General features: G+C 43.1%; 1 protein-coding gene across 1 annotated transcript; it reads right to left on the reverse strand.

The window, feature by feature from the left end:
* Positions 1–3,127: 3,127 nt before the first annotated feature.
* On the reverse strand, positions 3,128–4,301 carry LOC308648971 (protein tyrosine phosphatase type IVA 2-like). The gene has a single exon (XM_081294217.1). The coding sequence runs from the start codon at positions 3,960–3,962 to the stop codon at positions 3,459–3,461; it is 504 nt and encodes a 167-aa protein (XP_081150343.1). The 5' UTR covers positions 3,963–4,301; the 3' UTR covers positions 3,128–3,458.
* Between the last annotated feature and the right edge of the window lie 18,094 nt (positions 4,302–22,395).

Genomic DNA, 22,395 nt, shown 5'->3' on the forward strand with positions numbered 1-22,395 from the left:
GGATTCTCAATCCCTCTCTTTCTAGCACAGGTCAAACATGTGAGTTGAATGGGTTTGGGGTAGCAATCACAACCCCTGTATCTTTTAGGTCCTTGTTGGTGACACTAATCTCTGCAGTGCATCCAGGAGTACAGTATTATGTGCCTAGATAAAGGCATTTCTAGCAGCTTCTACTTGGCCTTCCCACTACAACAGCCCCCACTCCAACATCAATATGTCAATCCAGAGACACTGCTTGTTTCTGAAAACATTTATTGCATTATGCATTTAGGAACTGTGGGAATAACCACAGAATGGGTTTGTTAAACACTCTGGTCCACTTTGAAAGGAAACTGAGCTAAAAATCCCTTGATTTCCTAACCTCTATAAATTGCTGTTTGGACTGGGGAGCCATAGTGATATTTGGTGTCTCTGGGACTTAGTGTCAATTAGAGTCAGTGTCCAATAGGAAAAAAATATTTGAATATATCCTTTCCCCCAATGCACATTTTCCCTATTAATAGCAGATAAAGTCCTTTGATGAAGGCTGGGAATAAGATGAACTGTAGAAATTTTCAATAGTGCACTAGGATTCTTCCTCAAGGAAGCTGAACTTTCTATATTCCAGGGGTTCTGTGTCTGTAAACTGGCTCAAGTCTGGCAAATGATGGAGGGACTGTGTCTGTGTTCTTATGATTCAAGGCAGATGTGTGTTCCTTTGTCCCAGAAATGTTTAGTTTAGACACATGAAGTAAGAAGTGAGTAGGCTTTCTGTTTCCCTCCTAGGAATATCAGGAGGAGTGAGCAGATGCCATCAGGGCACCAGCCACACTACTCTGTTACTGAGGCTGGTGTCCATTAAAGAAGCCACACCTACCTCAAGGCCTTTGGCTACTGAGTGTTACCACTTCTCCATCTTAGAATCCAATTATGCTCATTATATTAAAGTTTTCACATTCAGAGACTGCAGTTTGTACTCTGAACTCCTAGCCTCATGGAAGCAGAGGAGGTAACAAATTCTCCAAGATTTCTCTTATAAAGTGTCTAAAGCAGTCACATTCTGAGAACCTGTAAACAGAATGCTGGTTGCCAGGGGTCAAGGGGGTGAGACAGTTTTGTTCAAAGGACATAGAATTTCCATTTTTCTTTTTCTTTTTTTTAACGTGTAAAATATGTTTTATTTTTCTTTAAAAGGGTTCAGGGTTTGGTTTTAAATCAGGCTGCATACCCTTCATCAGTCTGACATCTCTCTCACCATGTCAAACTGGCTTCAGCTAGCGATACTTCATTAAATCCAAAGGAAAAAAATGTTTTGATGGGAAAAAATCCAGTTCTGAGAACAATTAACATTAGTCTGTAATTTAAAATAAAATGAGGGCTAATGTTTCACTTTGTTTTATATACCCTTCTTCTCGCTTAGAACCAGGAATGTAGTTCTCCTAACTCGGGCAGGCACTGGTACTGATGGAGGCTGCATGCATGTGAATGCACACACCTATACTTCCCCCCCCCCCACCAAACAACATTCAGAGCATGTCAAATGGAAAAGGTTTCTGATGGCATTGATCCAAAGAGTTGAAAGTATATCTGAACTTAGAGGCTATGATATTTTGATTTGATCTCGAGTCTGTGTTAAAGGAATCTATTGTCATGTTCAGAAATAAAAAAGAATTTTGGATAGTACCATCATTTTTTTTACTTGAAAATTCTAGAAACAATGTCAAAAAGCATTATTTTGCTTTGTTTGCTGGGATGAGGGAAAGGAGAATCTACAGATTTGTATTTAGTTAAAAATCGAAAACAACTCCGGCAATAGGAAATAGGCAGTTCACATAGCCGGCCAACGTCTGAGGTATCATCAGTGAGAGACGAGGTCCTGTGCCATTCCTACTGGCCTAGCTGACACTAACAAAATGGAAAGCTTATGGCTCTGCACAGCAAACTCCAGCAAGACAAGATGACTCTAAGCCTGTATTCAGAGCCTTAGAAGCAGGGCACTATTATTTAATATTTAGGTGAAAAGAGTGCAAGAACCCCTGATGGTGCCCTTCTACTTGCTTTGTCAATACAGCCTGGTCATAACTGCCTTCTGCAAATGAGGAGAAAAACAGCTTTTCTTTCTAAATCAGCACATTGAACCCAGCAGAGATTTGCAAAAATGCTACTATACCACTTCATAAGCAACACAGTCCCTTTGCTTCTCATTGGGTTGCCTGGTATCTTCTACCCTGTTTATAGCATTGCTGGTTCTGAACCAGTGACTTTTTTTTTTAAATCTCAAAAAGAACCTAGAAAGAAAATAACAAGGCAATCAGTGGCTCAACTGAACTATACATATAGGGAATAGTTTGAAAAATGATCACCACAGGTATTTATCAAGACCTAAATATTGTGAATTTGCTGTTGCTCCTCTGACCATTTCTGAAAATTCAGAGTACAATTAAGTCCTGAAGTAAAAGTTTTAAGCTACCAGTATTCCCTGACATCATTAGACAGAAAATCAGAGTAGTGCTATGGTCCACAATTCTACTGTTTGTAGAGTGTGCTAATTCTCGGCCTGAACATATTTTTAGTAATGAACTAGAGCTGTCCTCTTCAGAAAACAAATTTCTGGGATACTCACTTAGCATCATTGGTTGGAAAAGAGAAGAATTCGACTCTCAGCTAAGTTCTTTGAGAATAAAGATTCCTCTTCAAATGCTACTTCCCCACTAATTTACCAAAACAAAAGTTTCTTGGCTACTTTGCCTAATGTTAGATCAAGGCTTTGAGGAAAAGAAACGAAGATGAACACTCCATCATCAGTAAAGACTAAAACCACATGCATGCCTTTTTTTTTTGGTGTTTTTTAACATTTTTTTGTTTGTTTGTTTGTTTGTTTTTCCTCTAAAAGTGCCCAGATGGGCTTAAGGCTGCCAGACTGCATGAAAATCTACAGCAATAAGGGCTTCTCCTAGTCCATCTACAATGTGTATCAGGGGAAAGGAGGGGACAAGAGAAAACAAAGAAGAGGGGGGAAAATGCACCTCTTTCCTCCTCCCAAATATCCCACCACAGGGAAATCTATGTGCCAAGCATAATGAAAGATGTGCTCCCCAAACAGGTGGTTCTGCACAGGCTAATATTCTGCTGGTTTTCCTTAAGAGACCTATTCTGAAAAAGTTAAAAAAGACAGGAGATATTAAAATAATTCGATCCTGGCAGAAATTAAAACTCCAAAACCAGGAGAAAATCATCCTTCACTGAATTAATCCCTTTTTTCTTTCTTTTTTTTCTTTTTTCTTTTCTTAAACATTTTATTCATGTTATAGAGGGATTTCTTATTTGTTTACTTTTTCCTAATTGTTAAGAAGAGTGGTTGAGGAGTACTGAATCCAATACTATTTCGATGACACAGGTAAATTCCAGATTCACATTTCCAGGTACCAAGAGTTCCCTCTAAATGCCACAATCACATAAGCCTTCGTTTGTATTTCTTTCTACTGAATACAGCAATGCCCATTGGTATCTCTGAAGCGTAATCGCATCTTAGGTCGATATTTCTCCAAGTAAAGCAGCTGTTTGGAATTGAATGCTCCCCTTCTTTTTTGTCTTATAAACTGAACTGCATCTTCATACTTCATTCCATATTCAATCAAAGCAACTGCAACCAGCACAGGTGCCCTTCCCAATCCTGCAACACAATGCACTGCAACACAGCAACCTGGCTCTTCACGGAATTTGGTTTTTAACAAGTTCAGCCAATCATCTACTATCTGATTAGGGGGTGGAGCTCCATCATCAAATGGCCAATCTAGAACGTAGATTCCTTCTTTTTCAACTGGAGCTTTATCATATGTAGCATCACAAACTCGAACCAAAGTTGTCACTCCATACTTCTTAAGTTCCTCTGTGAACTTGTTGAGAGTTGCATTGGTAGGGTTGTGAGTTATCAGAAAACGCATGTTCTCATAGGAGATCTCCACAGGGGCTGGACGGTTCATTATGGCAAATAAAAAGTGTGAGCGTGCGTGTGTGTGAGTATGATGGGGAAAATTGGGGGAAAAATCAATAAATCTTGAAATGTTTCACAGCAGAAAACATTAAAAAAGACCACTAAAATGCCTATTATCAATCAGTATTCTCTATTCAACTTGTTTATTCTTTATGAAGCTTTTCTCTTCAAGATAAGCAGAAGTATTTAGAATCCACACCAATCCAAATTCAACTTGGGCCTCAATGTCTGCAGATGGATTCCTTCGGAGTCCAAAAAAATCCAACTACATACAAAACATAAGCAGCCTTTACTACATTTAGGCACTAGTGAGACACATTAAAAGTGTAGGTCGGTTTTCCTAAGATACCATCTCACTCCAGTAAGATTGGCAGCCATTAAGAAGTCCAACAACAACAAGTTCTGGCGAGGATGCGGGGAAATGGGTACACTTGTTCATTGTTGGTGGGACTGCAAAATGGTGCAGCCAATTTGGAAAGCAGTATGGAGATTTCTTGGAAAGCTGGGAATGGAACCACCATTTGACCCAGCTATTCCCCTTCTCGGTCTATTCCCTAAAGACCTAACAAGAGCATGCTACAGGGACACTGCTACATCGATGTTCATAGCAGCACAATTCACGATAGCAAGATTGTGGAACCAACCTAGAAGCCCTTCAATAGATGAATGGATTAAAAAAATGTGGTATTTATACACAATGGAGTATTACTCTGCAATAAGAAATGACAAAATCATAGAATTTGGAGGGAAATGGATGGCATTAGAGCAGATTATGCTAAGTGAAGCTAGCCAATCCTTAAAAAACAAATGTCAAATGTCTTCTTTGATATAAGGGGAGTAACCAAGGACAGGGTAGAGACGAAGAGCTGGAGAAGAAGAATAACATTAAACAGGGATGATAGGTGGGAGGGAAAGTGAGAGTTAAGGGAAATTGCATGGAATTGGAAGGTGAGCCTCAGGGTTATACACAATTACATATAAGAGGAAAGGAGGAGTAGGAGAAAAATTATATAAGTGGAAGAAACGATTTATAGTAGAGGGGATGGAGAGAGAGTAGGGGAGGGGAGGGGAGGGGAGGGGTGAGGGGACAGTGGAGAATGGGATAGACAGCAGAATATATCAGTCACTAGAAAGGCAATTTGTAAATCAATGGAAATGTAACTGATGTGACACAGCAATCTGTATACGGGGTAAAAATGGGAGTTCATAACCCACTTGAATCAATCTGTGAAATATGGTATAATAAGAACTATGTAATGTTTTGAACAACCAACAATAAAATAATTAAAAAAAAGTGTAGGTCGTTTTTCCACTTTTGTTTACTTGATGCTTAATTTACTGGAGTCATTAAAAGAAATATACTTGCAATAAAAAAAAAAGTCAACTATTTCTGAGGCCAGTCTCGGTGTCCAGAGTCTTCAAGGCAATGTTAATTATGGCACATAGAACCCCCAAGCTCACTTGTCAGCGAAAACGCTGGGCTGAGCCTGGCAGAAGTCTGCCCTCACGCTCAGAATCGCCATAAATGTGCAACGTATATTCCAACGAAAAACGCTGGCGAGCTGGGGACTGGGCATTGAAGTCCGGCGGCGGCGGGAGCGAGGAGGCGCCTCTCTCCTCAGTCACCTCGGCGGCGGCGGCGGCGGCGGCGGTAGCGGTGGCGGCGGCGGCGACGACTCCCCCCCAGCCTCGGCGCGCGACACCCGGCCCGCCCGGCGGCGGCGGCGGCGCGTGTCCACGAGTCCGTCTTGCTGCTGCTGCTGCTGCGGCTGCTGCTGCTGCTGCTGCGGCCGCCGCTGCGTCTCCTGCTGCCGCCGCTGCCGCCGCTGCCCTGTGGTGTTGCCTCGCGCCGTGCCCGACCGCCGCTGCCGCTCTAGTCGCTCCCGGACGGACGACGGTTACAGCCCGGCGGATCGCGCCGCCGCCACCACCGCTGCGCGCGCAGCCGGCGAATTTCCATTTTTCAAGATAGAAAAGTACTAAAAATCTCTTGCACACCATGTACTTATAGTTGAACAGTATGATATTATATATTTAAATATGATTTTAATGATGAGTACAGTGGTGCCCACATGAAATTCCAGTGACTTGGGACACTATGACAGGAGGATTGCAAATTCAAAGACCACCTCAACATCTTAAGGAGACTCTTTCTGAAAACAAAAACAAAAACAAATTCAAAATTACTAGAGATATAGCTTAGTGGTAAGTTGCCCCTGAGTTGAATTCCCAGTACCCAGTATCCCCAGCAAAATCATTTGAATGGTTAATTTGAAGTATTTTTGCTACAATAAAATGTTAACCCTGTCTTATCTCTTTATTGTCGAACCAACCTACATGCCCTTCAATAGATGAATGGATATACTCTGGTTTATACACACAATGGACTATTATTCAGCATTAAAAAAGAATAAAATTAGGCCTTTGCAGATAAATGGATGAAGTTGGGGAATATCATGCTAAGTGAAATAAGCCAATACAAAAAAAACAAAGGCCAAATGTTTTCTCTGGTATGTGGACACTGATCCATAATGGGGCTGGTGAGCAGGGGAAAAATAGAGGAACTTTGGATTGGGCACAGGGGAGTGAGCAGAGGGAGGGATCATGGGACTAGGAAAGATGATGGAATGAGATGTACATCATTACCCTAGGTGCATGTATGATTGCATGAATGGTGTGATTCTACATCGTGTACAGAGAAAGGAAAAGTTGCGCTCCATTTGTGTATAATAAATCAAAATGCATTCTGTTGTGTGTAACTAATTATTACAACCAATAAAAAAAAGTTTATCCTATTACTAATTTAGTTGTTTGTGTGTGTATGTGTGTGTGCGCATGTGTGTGCACGGGTGCACTCATCCTTGCTTCTGCCGATGGCACCCTAGGATGTTCTTACTGATTGTATCCCCAGCCTACGTCACTCCAGTTTTTGAGACAGAATTGCACAAAATTTCCCAGCCTGGCCTCAAAATTGTGATCTTCCTGCCCCAGCCTCCCAAGTAGCTGGGATGGTGGTTCTGCCTCAGATACAGAAGCCCAGTCAAGATGCAAGTATGTCAGAAGGGCCCAGAACATATATTTATTTTGAAGAAATAAAAAGTAAAAATAAAATAAATTAAAATCAACAAAGTCAGAACTTCTTGAATCTTACAAATAGCAACATTACCCAAGTTAAATTAATAAGTGCTCCACAGAAAATTATCAAAAGAAAATCAAAGGAGATTATTAACTCCAAGGAATGCTATACCAGGAACGAAATGGTATACTGGAAGTGGAAACTATGGAACTTTATATATTAGAATAATTGTCATAGATACAGAAATAGAATGACTGAGCTGAACATAATTTATGTATGAAAACATTGGAAGATGGGGAAAGGGCAGGAGTGACAGAGAACAATTCCTACTGACTTCTGTGTCAGCCATGGAGCACTGCAACAGAGCCTGCAAAGGAAAAGGCCAGCAGCCTTAACAAAGGCCTTGTATTTAGAGTTACAGAGGCAAAAGTTGAGGGCCGGGTGTGCAGCTCAGTGGTAGAGCACTTGCCCAGCTTGTGTGAGCCCAGAATTCCATCTCCAGCACCAACAGAAACCACAAAGATGAAAAGTAAAACTGAAAAGAATCAGCTATAACACTCAAAGTGGTAGCACCTAAGAAAATAGAAAATCAAGAGGAGACAAAGAGGATCCTGCCTTTTCATGAAATAACTAATGTAAATATTTGACTCTTTCTGTTACAAAAAAATAACTTGAATTAAAAATAGAAAGTTTATGTAAAATGAAAACTCAGTATAACAAATAATTCTTCAGGATAACCCAAAGCAATACTTAAATACTTAAATGTATAATATGCTTAAGTGAAAACATGAAAGATGATGGCAATAAATACATGTCTGGATGTATTTATTGAGTGTCTGGCTGCAGTACATACACCTACAATCCCAGCTGCTCATGAGGCTGAGGCAGGATTGAAAGTGTGAGGCTAATCTTGGCAATTTATTGAGATCTTGATTGTCAAAAAGGGAAAAGGGCTGAGGATGTAGCTCCTGGTATAGTGGGTTCAATCCTCAGAACAACCAAATAAAAAAAAAATGCATGAGTGAATTCCCTACCTAGCTTCCCTAATACCAGCAGGAGGGATCAGGACCCAAGCAAGGTCCCTCATCAGGCTTTTGCTTCCAGGTGGAACCTGTACCCACTCTTGCAGCAGACAGAGTGTGCACACCCCTGGTAAGTCTCTGGGCTAGGTGCCTCTGGAGTCTCCAAGACCAGCAGTCAGGAAGGATCAAGATGCAGGGTAGAGGTCTACCTTCCCACCACTCTGCCCACTTCAGTCTGCAGATTCTGGTCACTTACTCTCATCATCTCAGTCCGTAAGCACCTTCTAGTCACTATTTTCCTTAAGCACACTGACCCCTATTGCTCAGCACCAGGATACCCCCCAAAGCTCCAACCCTGTCCCATCAACCAATGTGACATTCCAGTTCTTCATCACATGAGGGCTCCAACTCTTCAGGGCAGATGTGCCTCACAGCATCACCCTGGAAGGTTGACCCCAGCTGCACAGTGCTGTTATGGTTCCTTTTCACCATCTTCTGATGATCCAGGACTTGTGAACTCCTGAGCTATGGGAGAAGGGAAGAGTCAGTGTTCAATTCGCGGCAGAATATGACCTTTATCCCTCAGAACCCCTGTCTTCTCAGTCCCTCCAAATCAGATTCAGAGTTTCTGTGAGAAGAAAATGCCCCCACTAGTTTTCCTCACCAGCCTCCTCTCCTAAATCTGCCAACAGCCTCACCTGCCTCAGTTTCCACCATGCATCACTCAAGGGAATGGAAGACCAAAGAAGTAAACAACAAGATCCCAAAGTGAAGCCCAGTGCCTGCTCCTCTGCCCAACCATTCCTCACAGAATAGGGACCTGCCAGAGAAGGCAGTTCCTTCTGCCAATCCTGGGCACAGGGTTCACACACAGGCCTTTACCCCCTTAATATTCAGGTGTCCTCTGCTGCAGGGGCAGGTGCTCACCCAGCAGGGTCTGCTCCAGCAGCAGCTCAGCATCCTTTCCTCTCAGCCCTGAGCCAGCAGCTCCTAACTGGAAAGCCCACCAGGAAGCCCAGGGGCACCAGCAGGCCCAGCCAGAAAAACATGCTGCCCCCTGGTCTGCTGCTCACCTGACCTGAAGCAGCCCACACAGAGCAGATGCAGAATCCCTGACCCCCAACACTTACTCATGTCCCTAATCTGTACTTTACCCTCCTAAGGCCTACTTGGCCCATCTGCCCCAGGAAATCGGCTACTCCCCAAAGGCTCCTGCTTCCTGAGACTTCCTCACCTGCTTTCCCTCAGCTGCATAGGGACTCACACGGGCCACAAGCCTGGAGGTGTAGCTCAGTGGTAGAGCACCCCTGGGCAAATCCCCAGTACTACTAAAAGAAGAAGAAGGAAAAAAAGATGAGCTGTAATTAGGTGTCAACCTTTAGAGCAGAAATTTGGAGATATGAGGCACCTAACTTTCACTCTTCCCAGCAAAAGCTCCAGGGAAATTGCAGGCAACTATTTTTCCCTACAGAGAACCAGAACTAGCATTCATGTACCAGAGGCTGCAGGTGAGAGCTGCAGAGAGCACTGAACCATCAGCCCTGGCAGGAGAGTCACCTGGACAGTCACCTGCTGTGAGGCAGTCTTCCTAGGCCCAAGGGGCCAACCAACACTGAAACTGGGTTCAAGGATGAAAAACTATCCAGCACCCCCACTGCTGGCCACACAGAAGGGGCAGAAACAAAAGAAAGATCCTCTACATGAGTAATTGTTCATTCTTCAACTTGGTTCCCTGCTGAAATAAGAACTTCCTGTTTTCTCTTTTCCTGACCCCTCAAGCAACCTGACTGGTGATAGTATATGGTTTTGACCACCCCTTACTCCAAATGCACAGGGGAGTGGCCATCTTAAAAAGGAGGATGGCCCAGGAATGGCAGGGTGATAGGAGGTCACAGGGCACAGACCCAACACCCAACACACACAGCCCTTGGGGACTGTGCCCCCTGAAGGTGGACAGGAAAACCTCAAGTGTCACAGTCAGCTTTCACTGCTCTGACAAAATACCTGAGGTAAAACACTTAGGAGGAAAGATTTACATTGGCTCAAGTTTCACCACTTTTAGCCCAGAGTCACTTGGCCCCATTGCTGTGGGCTAGTGATAGGGCAGAAAATAATGGTGGGAAGTACATGACAAGGTGACACTCCTCACCTCATGGTGGCCAGGAGGCAGAGAAAGAGAGAAGAGCCTGGGTAAAGATGGCTCCTTCAAGGAATGCCTCTTCCAACTAGGCCCACCTGCTAAAGCTTGCACACCTTCCAGTAGGACCAATACCTGGAGCCAAGCCTGCAACTCATGAGCCTTTGTGAGATATTCCACATGGAAACTATAACACCAGGTAGGACAAAAACGGACCACAGCTGCCCACAATGGCTGGTCTCTTTCCCCAGATGGTGGGAAGCATCTGCTTTGTCATTTTTTCATAACATCTGTGAAGCCACTCCTGATGGACGACCACTGTGGTGGGGCTAGTGACCTAGTGGACACACACAGGAGAGACCCCTGAGGAGAAAGGAGAGATTCAGAGAAGACAGAAGAGAACTACATATGCTGAATACCCCTGGGCAGGCTCTACATGGGCTTCCCAGGGGCAGGCACTGTTTGCACAGGCTGAATGGGTCTTTTTGTTGCTTTGCTCATGACAGGTGGAGAGACCATAAAAAGTGAGGCAGACAGGAAGGAACCAGAGACATTAGCCTTTGTGGGATTCCTCTAGAGTTTCTAAAGAACACAAATCACAGATCCTTTTACTCTGTGTCTGCCTGAGTCTGTGATAATCTAACCCACACCAATCAGCCCACCATTCCCCTGGTTAAGCCCCCAATGCCTGAGACAGAGAAGGGGACAAGGACAGAACAGGAGTAAAACCACACTGAAGCTCACTCCTAACTCAGTGACAAGAATACAGTGCAGCTGGACCTTTGAGGATGTTCACAGCCCTGGATTCTGACAGGACTAAGGGGAGTAGCTGGAGACCTGGCTGGCCAGCCCCTCACAAATAATGGCACTTCTATCCCTGTTCCAGAAGGCTGATCACCTCCACTGCTCTCTGTGCAGTGGGAGTCACGAGGGACCCTACAACCCAAAAACGTGCCATCTCCGTCCACTGCTCACATTTCTCACCTGAACCCTTTGCAGCAGATGTTTCCCTCCTCTTCTTGCACCAAAGAACATGAAGAAGAATAACAGCATCAACAGCAGCATTCACAGCCATAAAGGCACTCCATCAGCTGTGAAATGGCAGGGCCAATCCTGAAAGCACACATATTACCATCTGGGTTCCAGAGCCTCTAGATTTCTTCCCTCTCACCACCCTGGTCACTGACCTACCCACTGGGAACCCCTGCTGGGACACCCAGGCTCACCACAGGACACAGTGCCAGTGCTGTCTTTCCTACTGGGTCCCACGGGGCAGCTGAATCTCTCCTCCTGTCCTTGAGGAATCCTGGTGGACACCCGGGTCTGGTAGGTCCCATTCCCATAGGGAAAGAAACTCCCAGATTGCTGTGTCTCCTGGCTCAGTGGTTCCCCATCCTGGTGTCAGGTTAGAGATATAATCTTGGGATAGAAGCCAAAAGTCCAACCTGTCACATTGATGGTATTCTCCAAGGCCTCACCACAGGTCACAGTCACTGTGGGGGACACTAGAGAAGAAAAAGCAGAACCAGTCAAGCATGGGATCAAACCTCACTCCCCTCTAAAAGAGGCAGAGGGAACAGGGATGGTTCTCTCTACTCTTCTCTTTCTGGCCAAAGTCCTCATTGACACCAGGCCTGCTGCAAATCTGTTCTCAGCAGAGGGCATCAGTTCTCTGACTAGCAGAAGGATTGGACTTTGGTTTGTTGATGTTGAGGAGGGGGGTGTTACAGAGACTCCTTGTTTGTGAGGCCATAAGGGAGCTCTGCATGATAATAGGGTTGGCAGGCAGGTGGGCAGTCTCCTGAGACTCAGGGTGCTTCCTGGTTATGGCCCAGACAGTGCATATGTAGCCCTAACCTCCTTTCTTTATCCAGTGGTTTAACAGGACAGGGAACTCAGAATACATCACACCAACAGAAAACACAAGCCCCATACTACAGAGGAGGTCCTCTAGATCAAGGCACAGAGGAATGGGGGCGATTATCTCATTGAAGGCTATTCAGGAGTTCAGATATCTCTGGAATCTTCCACAAACTTTTCCCAGCCTGAGGGCCCAGTAAGCCTTGCTTGGACTATCATCTGATTTCCATGGCTTCTTGACTTCCATAGCCAAAGTCTGAGTGGAGGAAGGGTACATCATCCAGCTTTGAGTGTCTGGGTAATAGGAGAAAAAGGGCTCCTCATCATAGAAATCCCAGAAGCCCCTGGTGCCGTTGTTCTTTTGTATCTCACAGCCCCAAGTCTCCTGGAGGGAATGAGACCCTGCCCCCACCCACCAGTCACTTCTACATCCACTGACCTCTCTGCCTCCCTGCCCACCTGGTAGAAACTCCAGCCCACAGAGGACCACAACATGGCTCTCTCTCTTCAATGTCCTTTATATTGAGCTCCACAGACCCCATTGCTTGCCCTTCTCAGACAAATGCAGTGAGAAGAGAGGTCCCTGATCTCTGCAACCAGCCTTCCTGCAGAAAGCCTCACATCACGCTTGCCTCCACTCACCCCCACCTTCTTACTGTTTCTGCAGGGCATTGATATCAGCCAGGGTCATTCTGAGGTACTTCCCACTTCCTGCCAAGTCTTAGGTCTCGGTCCCGGGACTATCTCTGCCTACAGTGCCCGAGGGTCTGCCCTGCCTCTCTCACTGTCCTAGTGCAGGAAGGGCTGATGATCCAAAAGAACCTTGGGTGCGCTAAGTAGTCTAGAGACCTCATTTTTAGGTTATAATGAAGACTGTGTGCTCCTCTGCAGGAAGATACCACAGATGACATTTCTTCCTGGAATCAAGAGCTCAGGAACGTTCACCACTTATTTTGCCTCCTAGGCCACACTGAGAGAATGAACAGAGACAAAGGCCCTTGAATATGGATTTCCAATACAAGGAAAACAGGATAGGAGGAAAGAAGACATAGGACCTGAAGAACAGAGGAAGGGAACATGGAAACAGGCTGACATGTAGTTTGAAACCAAGACAGAGGCACAGGCTCACTAAAAGTACTGGTGGAGAGTGGAAGGGGGAGCCGGGCCTGTAGCGGAGGCCTGCACAAAGGTGAGAGGCTGCAGACTGGGCTTGTTAGAGGGCCAGAGGTCAGGAGGAGTCCAGGGTAGGAGGACCCATGGCCAGAAGGTTTGGAAACACAGGCAGGTCAGGGGACAGAGAGGAAGGTGCAGCCCCTGTGCAAGCTCCTTAAAAAAAACCAGGGCAAGGAGGGCATGTTAGAGGGGCAGGAGGGGCTGCAGGTCACAATCCAAAAGGAGTTTAGAGTGGGGTGGTTTTGAAGTATAGGGCTGGGTGCAAAGCAGAAGAGAGGCTATTTGTGGCCAGAGGTGGGATGATAAGTGGTCCTGTCAGTATCCCCTAAGGACAACTAGGCAGCAGTGTTCCCAGAGAGCTGCTGTATATTTTCTACACATGGTGCTGTGAAAACTGGAGATTCCCATAAAAATAAGTGAGGGTGGAGCTTTTTCTTACACATACACAAAAATGAATTCAGTGCTGGAGATAATGCTCAGTGGCAGAGCTCTTGCCTACCATGTGCATGTGCTTGATCCCAGCACCACAAAAACAAAGAGACAAAGAAGAATCCCTATGGCCCTCTATCCTAGCTGGTGACCTAATGCTGGGTCCGCAAAATCTGACTATTCCAACAACGTAAGCAAATGACAAAGAAAGCTTGCAAATACACAGAAGTACCTTTTGAATTATCTGGGGACAGCTCTATGAATTTATGGGTCCCTGGAAAGAGAGAGAGAGAGACACTGGAATTCTTTACTCTTATAAAGGGGTGGTTCCAAGGAACATTCTATTCTGAAAAGACCAAAAGGGTAGGATTACAAAGGAACAGGTGAGTGTAACTTAACCCTAGCCGGTGACACCTACACCTGTAGCCACACCTTGTTGCCTGAGCCAGGGAATGCCCAAGTTACTACAGAAGTCAATAATTGTTCAGTGCCTGGGGGCATCAGGACTTAAAGGTATGTCCATCCAGGGCAGCTCCTGACAAATCCCTATAAATCAAAAGGGACAAAGCATTCAACCTATTTGAAGCTGAGCAAAGGATCCCTACAGACAGTTCCTGGAAGAGATATACAAATGGTGCCCTTCCTAGGAGGGGCAGCAGAATACAACAGACACTAGTGTGGCAGTATGTAAAAAAGTGGATGTGTAACCTATGTGAATCTGCAATATGTATACGGGGTAAAAATGGGAGTTCATAATCTGCTTGAATCAAATGTATGAAATATGATATGTCAAGAGCTTTGTAATGTTTTGAACAACTAATAATAAAAAAGAGATATACAAATGGCCAATGAAAACAGGAAAAGAGAGTTAACATTAGTAGTCATTAGGGAAATACAAACCAAAAGCACAAGTTACTACTTTGCCACATCAGGATGGCTACTGTTTTAAAAAAGCATGCAGAAATAACAAGTTTGCAAATATGCAGAGAAAATGTCTCTGGGAAAACCAAATATCCACATACAGAAGAATGAAAATGAACACTCATCTCACCTTTCATCCAAGAATCAACTCAAAATGGATTAAAGACATGAATGGAAGAACTGAAGTTGAGTGTGTTAGGGAGAATTATAGTCCCAGCTACTCTAGAGGCTGAGGCAGGAGGATCACTAGAGCCCATAAGAGTAAGACCAGTCTGAGCTTACTAGAAAAACCCTTTACAAAAAAAAAAAAAAAAAAAAAGCAAGACCTAAAACTATTAAATTACAAGAAGAAAACATAGGGGAAATGCTTTCTTATTTGGTTCACACAGAGTTTTCTTAGATAAGATCCCCAAAACAAAGTCAAAATAGACTGTTGCGATAGCATCCACCTACAATACTTCTGCCTGGAAAAAAAAAGAGACAACCCATAAATTGTGGGAAAAATTACAAATCATATGTTAGAAAAGGGCTTAATACACAAAATATACGAATAACCTTATATTTAACATGGGCAAATAAGTTGAAGAGACATTTCTCAAAATAAGACATATAAATGGCCAACAGATATGGGAATTAAAGCAAATCAAAATTAAAACCACAGGTGATATCATGTCATACCTATTACACTGGTCATTGTGAAAATATAGAGTAAGGAATATTGACAAGGATGTGGAGAAAAGGGAACATAGCTGATGCTGTAATTTAGTAGAATCATTCTGGAAAACAGTATGGAGGTTCCTCCCAAAACTAAAAATACAATTCCTATGTGATCGAGTAATCCCACTAACTCATTCACACCAAAGGAATGGGAGTCAGGAGGCTGAAGGGAGACCTGTACTGCATGTCCATGGTGGTATCAGTCCCGACAGTCAAGATACAGAAACAACCTAAGTGGCCACCAATAGATGAATGGATTTAAAATTCCCCTTTAAGACAGGGGAGGCATTAGTAAAGGACTACAAAGTTTCATTTGGGTAAGAGGAAGAGTCTGGTGTTCAGTAGCACAGCAAGGCGACCCCACTTAATGCTACAGAATATATTTCAAAATAACTAAGAAAAGATTTTAAATTTATTTGAATATTTAAACAACAAATACTTGAGGTGATGTATATGTTAATCCCCCCCAAAATTGATTATCCTAAAATGTATCCATGTACCCAAATGTGATATTGCATCCCATAAATAGATACAACTATTAAATTTTTTGATGAAAAAAACCGAACTAACAATCATTTTTTTCTTTTAATAAAAAGATTGGGTCTCTTGCAAGTTGGGGAATGGACAGTGGCAGCAGTGGATAAAGCTCCTTGTAAGCAGTGGCCCCTAAGAACAGGAGGAAAGACCTGCGGTGGGGAAGGTAGAGGATCAAGTGTGCAGAGAGCCTAGAAATGGATCAGAGAACCTCACACAGCAGAGGAGAGCAGAGGGAGAGGGGAGGCCAACAGGGCTGGGGAACAATGAGATTGCAGGGGATCAGGCATGGAAAGATCTGGGGAGATTACAGGTATATTAGAAAATTAGTGATCATATTTGGGTGAGAGGAGTACAAGAGGGGCAGGACCCTCGGGGAAGCAGGAGCCGAAGGGACAATGTGGGTAGAAATGAGAAGTCATAAGAAGAACCTCTTGGCCCAGCTGTCTTCTGCTGCTCACCTCCCTCAGTCTCACAGTCTCCCCACCGTAACAGGAAAGGCCATGGGGGAGCTGGGATGTCCCTACGAGCTCAGGGCAGGAAGAAAGACCCCTAACTCCTGGTAATGAGGACTCCAGTGAGCTCAGCAGAAAACACACCTATGACTCCGAGGAAAAGATAGGGCTTCAGGAGCTCTAACTGTCCCCAACACTGGTGGGAAATGGTTCCAAAAAAGCATCTTTGATTACAGATTCACCAGGTGGGTTAGATGCACAGGTGAGCCCAGCTGGATGAAAGCTGGAGGAAAGGACTTTCAACAGCTGGCCCCACCTACTCTTAGAAGCACACCTCAAATCACTGCCAACTAGGTTGACTCCCTTTCTAAGGAGCAGTGTGGGTCTCCTCAAGTTTTAGTAGTCAGACTCCCTAAGTGGCCCTCCATAGCTCAATTGTTTCTTCCAGGACACGCCTGAAGAAGAGCCAATACATTGTGATTTTCCCAGCACACAGTTTACAACCAAGCACAGCCTTCCTGGCAATGTCACCACTAAACATTTAAAGACCTCTTTTCAGCCACCTCTGCCTTTTAGAAGCAGCTTGCACATTCAAATCACCCAGGATCCAAACTCTCTTAGTACAGCCATTCCAATCTCCTTCTCCCTCTGGCTCTGAGAGCAAGTTAGTTCTCTGTTCTTCTGGCTACATCTAAGTACCTGAGATTTCCCAGAGCAGCTAGCAAGCCCCGGGAGGACTACTCTCTCAATAGCTCTCCCTCCAGTTTACCTCTCCTACATCAAGCACAGCCCCTTTTCCAACTTCCCTTAGGACACCTGTATCTCTATCCCTCAAATCAGGCAGGTTTCAAGGCCACTATAACTCCCCACCACAGCAGCCTCCCCACTTCTCTAATTTTCTTAACAACTTCATCCTTGGTCCCTTCCACTAGGCCTTTCCCCTTGCCTCTTAGGACTCAGAGACTTTTTCAGTCCCATGGTTGTTACTTTGGTCTAGACGTCATCTCTCTTCATCTTAGAATACTGCAAAGGCCTATTCCTAAACACTGTGCCTGGGATATTCCCAGTTGCCACCATAATGTCCCAAGCCATCCATAGCTGCCCCATTTGCTGACTTAAACACAGGATGCCTCTATTCTCCCATCAAAGTCCACAGTTGCCACAACCTGCTGTCTAGCATCACCCCCCTCCCCCCATTTCTCTGGTGACATCTCTGCTGGGCTGAGGTCAAAGCAAACTCCTCTGGTTTCTTCTCCCTGTCTCAACAGGATGTTACTACTAAGTCTCCCTCCTGGGAATTGCTCCTGCCTCTGCCTTCCAACCATCCAAACTCTTAATATCCTCAAAATCATCCCATGAAGATAGTAGTGAAGGTGGTACAACCTCATGATTATGTTATAAACTACTGAATTGCACATAGAAGGACATTTCTGGTAAGCATGATTATTACTACTATTATCAAGATAGAATTCATATGAATTCTATCTTGATAATAGTAGTAATAATCATGCTTACCAGAAATGTTCTTCTACTGTAAACCTCCTTTGTCCCAAACATATATCCCTTGGTCTTTGGAATGTGCAGGGAATCATCCTCAAACTTGGCTGCTTAGTAGAATCACTTGGAGAGTAGTTACTATCCATGACCAGGCCACAGCCAAAACCACTTGAGTAGTAAAGCTAGGTTTGAACTAGGCCTTAGCATCCATTAAAATCCCCTAGGTGATCACAATGTTCAGGCAAGTTTAAGAAGCCCAGGTCCAGCCCATGTTTTTGATCTCCATGATGGTAATAATTGCCTACCATGGATGACATTGTCCTGTGGACCACAAACAACTCTAGGGTCAGGAACTGTATTCATTTCAACTTGTCTTCCCTAAAAATGCCATTTCACAAGTGAACAATACCCAATACAAGTGAACTATTCCCTAAGGCCTATTTTACACTTTTTCTGTGAGTGGAAATAGCATGAATCACAAAGTTTTGGGAAGTTTTTGTGTCTTTGTGTTTATTCCTGTTGTGAGACAAATCATGTGAGAGAGCCCTCACTCTATGGGGCTTCCCCAATTTCTTTTTTGCTGGCTTGACACAAGTGATTCCATACACCCTTATTTTACTTGAACTTGTTTGTTTTTGGTGAGATCATCCATTTTTTTTGCTACAACAATAGTTCATTAAGTTTTATATCTATAAAACTCTATTCTCCAGTATTGTATTTCTCTACCAGTGGAATCTGATGAAAGTCCCATTGTTTTTCTCAGGCTCCCAGCTACCACTATGAACTTGACAAATACTTTGAAACAGAGTATGGCCAAATATAGCACTCACATTCCTAGGATTTCCCTCCATCTGAACTCTGGTCTCATAGAGTCTTCAGTGCCATCTTGTGTCTCCAGCACCTTCACATGGATTTTCTTACCTACTGACCAATTCATTATTGTTCCTGGGGGTAGGGAGGGATTGAAACAGGCTGGTCTGCCATCTTTGGAAGTGGATCCTGTCTAATAGACTAAGAATGTCTAAATCTTTACTCTCTAGTTACCTTGAATGATTTCTGAGCTGAGAGGAGGAAACATGCATGAATTAACAAAGAGATTCAATTCAGAAAGAAAGGAAGGATCTCCCAGAAGACCAAAATTGACCACAAATGTAGGTCTTTCTCCTTACAGATGAACAAGACACAAGACTGGAAAATTTGTTTTAATTTCTAGCTTAGAACAGCTACAAGTTAATGAATTTGCTCTGTCTTGGTGTCAATGACCTAAAAATGAAACACACACACTGGCCATAGATAAATTTGTGATATTGTTGAATAGTAAGTATAAACTTACTTTTATAAGTTGTATATTTATTTATTTATTTATTTGTGGAGTTTCCTCTCAGTTTTCAAGAGGAGTGCTATGTACCCTTAAGGAAGTCTTGATTTTAATTGCTACTCATTTTAGATGGAGGGAGATATTATTTCACTCTGGTGTGCATTTGTGCATATTGACATTGGTAGTGATATGAGTCGACAATCTACAACTATTCAAGTTTAAGGCACATATGCATTGCAGTGCAAATCATAGTTGTGCTTGTTCTTATTAAAGCAAGTGAACCTTATACATACATATACATAGTGATTTATGTAATGAGAATATATATATCAGTTTGTCTATATTGAAGTGTATTCTTTGTAATTTTTAGTGCTAGGAGTTTTGATAAATGCATGGAATCCTGTCTACATTACTCCATGTGTTAGTCATCTTTCCAACTTGTGAAAAAACATCTGACATAAACAACTTCATAGGTGAAAGATTTGTTTTTACTCATGGTTTTAGAAGTTTCAGACCATGGATGCTTGACTCCATCCCTGTGGGCTTGCAATGAGGCAGAACATCATGGTGGGGAGCATGTTATAGGGAAAACTGCTCACTTTACAGAAAGGGGCAGGGGAGACAGAGGAAGAGAGAGAGAGAAGAGAGAAGAGAGAGCATGCAACAGGTGCTGGGGACAATATCTACCCTTCAATGGTTCACCCCTTCCCCCCACCCCGCAATGCACTTAACTACATTCTTCAACTAGGTCCTATATCCTAGAATTTCCACCACCTCCCCCGAAGTGCTGTCAGTTGGTGATCAAGCCTTTAACATATGAGCTTTTGGAGGATATTTAATATCCAAACCATAACAACCTAGAACTGTGTAGAACAAATCCTTCATACTGAAATTTTCTCTTGAAACCTGTTTATCACTCTCATCCAACTGTTGATAACAACCTCAATCTGTTTTTCTTTTCCCAGAATGACATATGAAAATAGTCAGATAACATACAATTCTCAAACCTATCCTCACTTTAAGTCATCTGGGATAGCTTCAAATAGCCCCAGACCAGGATCACACATTAAACCCTTCAATCTGATTCATCAAAAGAGCAATTCAGGTACTAATCATGTCTGTGAAACTTGCCAGGGGATTTCAATGAGCAGCTAAGAGAAGAAGCAGTGGCTCAGAGCAGAGGGTTTCAGTATTAGATGTGAATCAAAACCAGCCAGGAATTGAAGCAAACTCTGGATCCCGGAAATATCCGTGTCTGCTGTGTAGAGAATTTTTTTTTTATTGGTTGTTCAAAATATTACAAAGCTCATGACATATCATCTTGTGAAAACCACCAGCAAATACCAATAAAGATGTATCACAGGTATGAAACTCAGATAAATCCTAGAGGAAGGTGTCCACAGCAGCTCAGAGATGGGAATGTGAGAGGCAAAGATTATGTAACTCCTGTCTCCTAAGAGAATACAGTCCTATGTTCGTCTTGATTAAATTTGCCTTGGCTAATATTCATGTATATTTCCATATAAGGCTTAGAATCAGCTAACCTAGTGTTTCAAAATGTCTAGTGGCTAATTGCTTGAGATTTATTAGAATTCTTGGAACATTTTCAGAAATTAATGCCATTGTGATATTGAACCACAAGCCAGATTTTTGGCAATTCTCTTCAGTTAATTAATTGTCTTCTCTACTGAATAAGGTTGATAAAATGTTCCATTTGCTATTTGGAGGAAAATTTGCAGGTCTCATTCTAAAAGTGTGTAAAAGTGTATTTTTACTATTTCAATAATTTTTTGTTAAATTCACATTCTGTTTGCTTCTGGAATATAAAACACTGAAACAAACATATTTATCTAGCAACCACAGGAAACTGTTATTTTAAATTTTTTTATTAGTTGTTGATGGATATTTATTTTATTTATTTATATGTGGTGCTGAGAATCAAACCCAGTGCCTTACACATGCCAGGCAGGTGCGCTACCACCGAGCCATAGTCCCAGGCTGAAACTTATTAATTCCAAGGATTTGAAATGATTTGGGACTTTATAAATTCAACATATTATAATTTGCAATTTGTGAGAATTCTGTATCTCTCTTCAAACTCTTCTAAATTTATTTATTTTCTCTTTTGTCTACATTGACGAGGTCTTCAATTATAATGCTTAATAAGAGTATCTGAATATAACACCTTAATGCACATTTTTTTATTCAGATTTTCGGATCATGTATATTAAAGTAGAGCTGTAACCCACAGGAGAACTGGCTGACTGATTCTAAAGGGACAGCCTTTGGGGCCCATTTCAACACAAGGGATCCCTGGTGTCCCACATATGCCCTTTGCAGCTTTACCCTCCAGCCCTGAGAGGCTTCCAGTCGCTGTCCCAGCCAGAGACACACCCAGGACAAAAGCACAGTGTACTTAACTTCTTATTCTGGATTTCTGCCTCTTGTTCCAGGCCTAGTAAACCTTCAATGCTTTTTCCACCTGTCTGCCCTTCAGCATATTTTTTAAGTATGTGCTTTTCCCCTCAGTTTTCCAGTTGTATTCCATGGGAGGAATGGTCCAAATTAATTGGCCATTGTGAGAAACCAATGAACAGAGTACAATTTTATATGTTAGCATCAAAAATCAAGGAAGAAAACCATAAGCACCAATAATGTCCATTTAAGCAAGTGTAACTTGGATGTAATGAAAACAAAACGCTCCATAGCATCTCTATATGCCATAATTAAAATACATATCAATAATGACGACTTAAAAATTGTAATTTAGCATGTGACTATGATCCTGATTGACAAACATGGAAGTAAAGGAAACATATTTGAACACTAAATTGAAAAACACATGCACAGTAAACATTTGGAAGTTGGAACAGTGAGTGGCAGTGTGAGTTGGGCATGTGCCAAGGGTCCAGGGACAGCAGCAATGGCCTATGTTACACAAGGGCATGAAGACTGTGTGGGCATTCTGGAGAGGTATCTCTGGCATTCTGGAGAGGCCCTTGCATATTGAAGCTTCAACACCCAAATGACAATCTTGCTAATAAAAGGAAGAAGTAATCTGATCACAGCAGGGTTTACCAGCCCCGTCATTGTACAATGTAAACCACACAAGAGAGCTCTGGATTTGTGCATGCCATTCACATTAGGCTATAAAAGAGGAAAAGGTCTTCCTTGGAGGCTGTAGTTGAAGTTTTGTGCCTTTGCCATCTTCAAATTCTTGCTAAGCAATCCCTGAGAAAAGGAAGTTATGCATGTTCAGGACGCCCCATGAGAAATCCTCCTG

Source organism: Spermophilus citellus (assembly GCF_964194105.1).
Source record: "Spermophilus citellus genome assembly, chromosome: 5".
In the NCBI taxonomy this organism is placed as follows: Eukaryota; Metazoa; Chordata; class Mammalia; order Rodentia; family Sciuridae; genus Spermophilus; species Spermophilus citellus.